This window comes from Austrofundulus limnaeus, unplaced genomic scaffold, assembly GCF_001266775.1.
Source record: "Austrofundulus limnaeus strain Quisiro unplaced genomic scaffold, Austrofundulus_limnaeus-1.0 Scaffold666, whole genome shotgun sequence".
In the NCBI taxonomy this organism is placed as follows: Eukaryota; Metazoa; Chordata; class Actinopteri; order Cyprinodontiformes; family Rivulidae; genus Austrofundulus; species Austrofundulus limnaeus.
In genome coordinates this window covers 74,624-82,547 of record NW_013953068.1, presented here as the reverse complement: position 1 = coordinate 82,547, position 7,924 = coordinate 74,624, and the positions used below count along the sequence as shown (strand labels likewise).

At 39.4% G+C, this 7,924-nt stretch overlaps 1 protein-coding gene across 4 annotated transcripts in view; it reads right to left on the bottom strand.

Moving 5' to 3' along the window:
* syvn1 (synovial apoptosis inhibitor 1, synoviolin) overlaps nucleotides 1-7,924 on the bottom strand; it is a gene marked incomplete in the record, with an annotated part of 26,234 nt that overhangs the window by 8,693 nt on the left and 9,617 nt on the right. For all 4 annotated transcript variants that reach the window (XM_014027625.1, XM_014027623.1, XM_014027626.1 and 1 more), the window contains 5 exon segments: nucleotides 1,113-1,276; nucleotides 1,479-1,595; nucleotides 5,249-5,314; nucleotides 5,510-5,609; nucleotides 5,728-5,854. In XM_014027625.1, the coding sequence (XP_013883079.1) occupies nucleotides 1,113-1,276; nucleotides 1,479-1,595; nucleotides 5,249-5,314; nucleotides 5,510-5,609; nucleotides 5,728-5,854 (574 nt within the window).

Below are 7,924 nucleotides of genomic sequence, written 5' to 3'. Positions count from 1 at the left end.
ATCTTCATCCCTGAAAGAGTGACCGCTGGCCTGTAGATGAATGTAAACTGCAGAGTCCTGGCCTGTAGATGAGTGTAAACTGCAGAGTCCTGACCTGTAGATAAGTGTAAACTGCACAGTCATGGCCTGTAGATGAGTGTAAACTGCACAGTCATGGCCTGTAGATAAGTGTAAACTGCACAGTCATGGCCTGTAGATGAGTGTAAACTGCACAGGCTTGGCCTGATGATGTAGCTCGTCTGTGCTGGCTCATTATTTTGATCAGTGGCTGTTTTGTTTCCCCGATGCATAACTGATCACAGTCCTCCAGACATTTCACAGCATACACAATATTACTCTGTGTTGGGGAACTGGATCTTTTGGGGTGAACCAATCTTTGTCGTAATGTGTTTTGGGGTTTGAAACCCACTGTGGCATCATGTTTAGAGAATAAATGTCTCAGTTTTGCTGAAACGCCCACAACATACGGAAGGACCACTGGTTTGGGGTCTTCATTTTCACCTGGTTGTTGGATGAAGTGCTGTTTGGGTTTCTTGTCTGCTTTCAGGAGAGTATAAAGCTCTGAACAAAATGCTGCCTCGCTATTTTTACACCGTGGAACGCCATAATGTTGGCAAGAGACTGCTTTCCCTTCCAATGATGAAGAAAATGATGATGAAACTTTAATGAAATATATTGGCTACAGAACGTAGTGGGTTTAGACGGCTCTCTCCTTTTACTTTAGACAATATTGATGGTTGAACTTGAAACATTATTTGCAATTTGAGCTACTCAATTCTAAATTTAGAAAGTGCAAATCTGCACATCATTTGAAGAAATTAAATTCCATAAAGCACAAATGAGAAATTTAGGTCCACAGTTAGCACTTTTGTGCTTTAAGTGACTAGTGCCCATCATTGTAAGCATGAAAGCCTAAAGTGGAAAAAACAGAAAGACACACAAATACTAAATTCATAATGTTTTGTTTGGTTATTATTGTATACTAACTGCTTTAAAAGTTAGAGCAGCCACATCACATTGCGGTCAGTAATTTGCGTGTCTGCAGCCTTTGTGGGATGATGAGGGCAACTTGAACATGAGGGTTTTGTTCCAGGGTTTCAGTTTTGACTCACCGTTTGGGGCTGGGGCAGCTGCTGGAGCATTGGCAGGGGCTGCAGGGGCAGGGGGTGGACCCTGTGCTGCTGGAGCCTGAGTCTGATTGTTGTTGGTGGCTCGGAGGACATCCATACGACAGGTTGGACACGTCTGCTGCCTCTGGAACCAGGAGCGCAAGCAGCTGTGGAGTATGGAAACAAGAGAACAGTATTTAAAGAAACCAAACAAAAAAGGAACTAAACGATAACACAATGAGAAAGTTTTACATTTGCTTTGCCACATTGACTTATGCTCTGTTTAAGTAAAGAATCTGTGTCAAAAGCTGACCATGTTGGACAACGAATTGCTTTTGTTAACAGCCCAGTTTATTCTTTTGGAGTTACCTGGAGTGAAAAATGTGATTACAAGGTAGTTTCTTGGCTCCGGTGACCATTTCCTCTCGACAAATGATGCAAACATTGTCCGAGGCCTGCAAATCTTCAGGAGTAGCATCAGGATATCTGAACAGAAGAAATCAGGTTAAAATTTTTTTATCTGCACTTTTTACAAAAAATAAATAAATAAATAAAAAATTCTGAGTGCAAAATCTGATGTACCAAAACATAAAAAATGTAAGTTTTTATTTATAACTTTGAACAGTAAAGAACAACATGAGGTCTGGGGATGATAAGTAAAATAAAATACAATAAGATAAAAATCAATCATACACAAGTTTGAGGGTTTTCAAACTTTTACATCTGTTTTATATTTGTTAATAAATACTGTCACCGTGTACCAAGTCCTGCCATTTCATCCATCGCCTCTTACCCAATTGTCCCTGCAGTCGGAGACTAAAAGTCAAACATTCCATCAGTTTAATGTTTTCCACTTTGGAACTGAAGAGGTTTATGGTGGGAGAGTTATTGTTTACTCAGCATTTTGTTATAGCCTTTTTAACAGGTATTAGGAGAATCTTCAGGAGATCAGCATTGTCTGTAGTTAGATCATCTGACAGATAAACCAAAGACAACGCAGATGAGTAATTGATATCAAAACTCAATGTTTTTGAGATGATTTTCTTTACTTCTTTCCAGAAGGGTTGTATAGCTGGGAATATCCAGAATATATATCCATGATCTGCCTTGACTTCCACAGTTTCTCCAGCACGATGCACATGAATTTGCATTTCTGTTTCAGTGTTATGAAGAAGCAGATGATGGTCTTCCTGCTGAAGTCAAGCCAGCTGTTGGAGTTGATGTAAATTGTGTTCTCCAGATGCTTGTCCACATGTCCTCTGTAACCACAATATTAATTTCTTTTTCCCATTTTTGTTTCATATAGTTTATTGAGTCACTTTTAAGATTGATCAGACATTGATACGGTTTGCTTACGAGAGCTTTGCTACTTCCAGAGTTACATGCATTAATGAACATTTTTATAATTGAAAATTCTCCGAGTATACAATTATTTATTTTTTACCCTAATATAATTGTGAAGTTGCAAGTATCTAAAGAAATCCTGTGTCTCCAGTCCATACTGTATGTATGTCTAATCCCCATTTTCTTTAATTTCTCGTGTTCTGCCCTAGAGAGGCGAGTTTCTTGCCAATATGCTATATTAATCTTTTCTCTTTTCATTTTAGCAATTAGTTTACTCCTTTTTATTGGATTATTTAATCCATTAAGATTTAGTGACAGGATATTATAAAATTTATGAAACATCATTTTTGATATAATAAGTTGTGTATATACGTCTTCCCAGACCTCAATGCAACATCAAAAAACACTGAACAGTAAAAACACAACATTAACAAGGTCTTCCATTGGTATGGATACAATGTTGTCCTTTGGTGGTAATGGGACTGGTCACAAAGTGGGGCCCCTCATCAAAATAAAGAATGAGCACAAAAAAATGTTTTTTTGAATTAAAATTATAGCTCTCCTGAACTAGAAAAAAAAAAGGCTTGGTGGTCTTCTCACCATGATCCTAGTCACTAGCCTTTGGTTCAACATGAATTAGTGAGAATATAAAAGTCTCTGTTCACAAGTACTTATACACCGGGTTCAAAAGCCGACATGAAACAGTCTCACCATGGTGTTGACATGGACCTGCTGTTGAAAGCCGTTCCATTAGATTTTGTTTGCGGTTCCCACTGTAGGAGCTGTTTCAGCGTTTCCTCTGTTATCGTGTTGGTTCTTTTCCCTACCGGTATTCCCCGTTTTTGCATATCCTCGACAGCCCGAGTCGCGGTGTTATAGAGGACACTACCGGTTGAATGAAAAACTCTCATCTTGCTGAGTGAAGTTTGGAAGTGGATTCCCTTTTCCTTCAGAGTTTTTTTGATTGGAATATATTCTCGTCTCTTTTTCTGTACTTCCAGTGCGTAGTCATGATCAAAGTACAACCGTTTGTTTTCGATGCCAACTCCCTTTTTCCAAGAACCCCTGAGGATCTTGTCCTTAGAGAACCGGAGGAAGCGAACTACGATTGAGTGTGGTGGTGTGCTCGCAGGCTTTGGTCCCAGAGCTCGGTGGGCGCACTCAATGTTGATGACATGGCCCAGGCCCAGTTCTTGACCCAGTTCGTTCTCGAGATTTTCAATAAAAACCACCACAGACGTGCCCTCCAAGTCCTCAGGGACGCCATATATCCAGATATATTTGTGTCTTGAACGGCCCTCCAAGTCAGACACTTTATCTTGTAGTGCCCGTTGGTTTTTTAACAGCTGTACAAGCGTTTCCTTAACTCCCCTGTCCCAACATTCTGATTCCGCCATATTGTCCTCCACCTGTTGTATCCGCCCAGCCACCTCGTCCACCCGGTCTGAGGTATCCTGTAATCTCTGGTTTATTTCTTCAGCAAAGTCATCCATCTGCTTCTTTATGTCCTCTCGAAAACCAGTGCGGAACTCTTGGAAGTCGTTTTTCAGTTCGGTCCGTAGAGTTGACATTTCAGCTAACAGAACTTCACTTATTGCTCCACGGATCAGGTCCAGCCCTGCGCTTCGGTCATCATCTTGCTTCAGTGCTATGCCTTCTTCGTTTGTTGCTGCTTCTTCCATTTCGCGGTCAAGAATGTTTTGTAATCCGTACCCTCCTTTCTTATTTTTGACCCCACTCATTTTACTGAAATAACCCAGTTTTAGCCTAAATGCAGCTCTTGAGTTTGGAGAATACGAGGCTAGCGACAGAGCTCGCTCTTTATTCGTCCATACTGCGTTGACCACCGGAAGTCCCAAAACATCAAAATTGTTAAACTTTGCCATTCTACATAGATGTTGGAACTGACCTATTTTCAATCACTTTGGCTGTTTAGGTAAGTAAATAAACACTTGATAGTTTGCAGCCATTCACAAATTCTGCTTACAAATTAGGGTTGGGCATAATCGTATCGTGTGCAATTAATCGTCAAAAAAACATTAATCGATTAGTTTTTGTCACTTGACGATTAATACGATTAATGCCACCAGGCAGACTGACTGGGGATTACTCCGGTCAGTCTGCTCGGTGCTCCTCTCTGCTTCAAATATGACGAACATTAAAATTAAAGTTCTGTAAATTATTTATCTATCAACACAATTTAAAATATACAATTTTAAAGTATTGTGTCCTCTAATATAATAGAGGACAGTGGATATAGAGGACAGTGGATGTAGAGGACAGTGGATGTAGAGGACAGTGGATGTAGAGGACAGTGGATGTAGAGGACAGTGGATGTAGAGGACAGTAGATGTAGAGGACAGTGGATGTAGAGGACAGTGGATGTAGAGGACAGCGGATGTAGAGGACAGTAGATGTAGAGGACAGTGGATGTAGAGGACAGTGGATGTAGAGGACAGTGGATGTAGAGGACAGTAGATGTAGAGGACAGTGGATGTAGAGGACAGTGGATGTAGAGGACAGTAGATGTAGAGGACAGCGGATGTAGAGGACAGCGGATGTAGAGGACAGTGGATGTAGAGGACATCGGCATCGGTTGCCCACCCCTGCCTCTCCAGCAGAAATGTTGTTTATCTTTCTGCTGTTGAAGGTTTGTTGTTTGTTATTGCAAAGCCTTGTTTTGCATATTGGTATAACAACATTGTTATTAACAATAATCACCACCAGCATTACTAATCATTTTCATCTAGTACTTGTCATGTGTCCAGCTCCAAACATCCTGTAACTTTACTCACAGTGTGTTCATGTTGCGAATAGCTCTGCGAGACATTATAGCATCTGTTACTGCTTTCTTAAACTGCCTGAAAGGACAAGGAAGCAGATGAAACAAGAATAAAATACACCATTATAACATCCGATATGAAAAAACAAACAAGCCCAATTTACTTGTTTAAATGCTTACATTAAAGAATATATATATTTAAATTGTTTCTTGGAGAGGTGAGTGTATTTATAAAACCACACAAGCTCTGCAGAGACCAGTGAACAATGCCTACCTCATAGCCAGATACATGGGGCGAATGGCAAACAGAGGGAAGGTGTGAACCTTTATCATGATGGTCATGAAGGCAATGTACAGAAGAACTTTGATGAATCCTGAAAATAACACATCATACAGCATTTCAGTCAGACACACACAGTTTGAAAGAAAACTGAAGTGATTAAAATATATATATGTATAATCCAGCATCCTATTGTGAGCTGAACCCAGCACCTGTGAAGAGTTCTGTGTAGAGCATATAGACAGCCTTGTTGTCCCAGGGATTCTCACTCTGCAGGTCGACAGTGTGCAGAATGTACTTGATGAAGGTTGTCAGGACCATGGTGAGCAAGATGGCATACTAAAAAAAAAAAAAAAAAACATAGGTGCTCATTGTTATGTATGAATCAATACAAGTTGTAGATTATTTAAATTATGTTGGGTCCCATTAATAGATTTTGATAATTGCATTGCCACTCTTTTAAAGAGCAGACTCAAGGTCAGAGATGCAAGTGAAACTAAATGATTAAATCAGCCGTGAGACTCGGGGTGTAGATTTGTCTGACGCACTTTTCTGCTGCTGCTTTCCACTGGCAACCACCCAAACCCCACTGAAACTGTCAGCTTGGCCAAAACTTTAAAAATGATCTCCTCCAAAGGGGCAATGCCAATAAGCATGTAACATCTCATGTAGCACCTAGAGTAGTGGCTCTACAAACGATGTTAAGGAAAAGTTTTGTTTTTTGTATAACCGAGTCACCTTTATTTTTATATAAAGCTGGCTTGTTAGCATTAACAAAAATKACAGTCTTTTATGTATTTTAACACATATTCACATCAACCTCATTTCATATATCCATTGAATATTTTTGAGCAAGTATCTAAAATTTCATATCAAACAAACTCTAGGGGGCACCAGAAATGCCATCATGTTTATATCTCATAAACAGTAATGCCAACTGACATGAAAATCATTACACTTAACACCACAAACTGATTGGGTCTGTACAATATGGCAATGATTGGCAAAAGTGGGTGGGGCTTGTAAATAACAGGCTTTAAAAAAATATTAAAAATTATACATTTGACCTACAGAGCTAGTATTCACAGGATAAAGTCTGATTTATACCAAACAGTTCTGATACTCAAACTTGTGGAATTTTATTTATTTTCTGCATTTGTTATTGAGAAATTTGTCTAATTAGGTAAAGACTAGGAAATTAACATCACATTTTCTAATCACTACAAAAATGATCAGGGATGATTTTGAGGCTAAGGTAATCAAAACATTTAAATTTTGTTGGAATCCATGTAATTATTTATACTTAATATTTTTTTGTTATTGCTGTGCACCATATATATTTACATTATTTTTTCTGATGAAAAAAATTAACTTGAGGGGCCTGAAAAAAATTGTGTGTTTCCTTGAGCCATATATAGTCATTAGCAATTTATTTCAGATTTTTTAAACAAACGTGTGATTTTTGTGGTGAATGTTTGAATTTGAAGCCCATACAGAAATGAGGATGAACAGCTTCCCACACACACAAACAGCTCCACTACGGCCTGTGCAGAGACACAGAAGGGGGGAACACAGCTGTGTGTGTGTGTATGTGGATAATACAGCCTCGTGGAGACCAAATGCTCCTTGTGAGGACCAAAGCCCGGTCCCCATGACTTCAGAGGCTGATTTTGGGTGGAGGGGTTGTGTTTAGGACCAAGGTGTGAAATATGTTTATGCTAGATTTAGGGGCAGGTACGTCCTGGAGTGGTTAACTTTAGAGTAAGGGGTCAGGGTTAGGCTATAGAAATGACCAGTAAATGAATGGAGAAAAATGGAAAGTCCCCACAAGAATAGAAGAACATAGCATGTGCGTATGTGTGTGTGCGTACTTGTTTCTACTACAGTTAGGCTACAAGTAGTCTATCCAGGAAAATGGGAAGTGTGGTAAAAAGATGATGAAAGAGTCTCAGCCAAGATGGAGTGGAGAAAGAAAAGTCTCAGGAGTTAAAATAAAACATTACAGATGAACAACTGGGAGGTAATGTTAGAAAGGCCAGATTAAGATGGTTTGGACATGTCCAGAGGAGGCACAGTTCGTATAATGATTAATGAAAGTTAAAAATAGAGCTCTCAGTAAAAAGACAGAACAGAAGGCAACAGAGGACATGTGGATATGGAGTGACATTTTTCTGAGACCTAAATCTATTTAAGAAATTAGTGTCTCAACTAGACCTTATATAAACCCCTCATGTTAAAACTCTGCGATGCACACATCGACAGTGTGCTCAGGATGACATGGGCCAAGGTGGACATGTACAGCGGGTAAAATAAGTATTGAACACGTCACCATTTTTCTCAGTAAATATATTACTAGAGATGCTAATGACATGAAATTTTCACCAGATGTTGGTAACAACCCAAGTGATC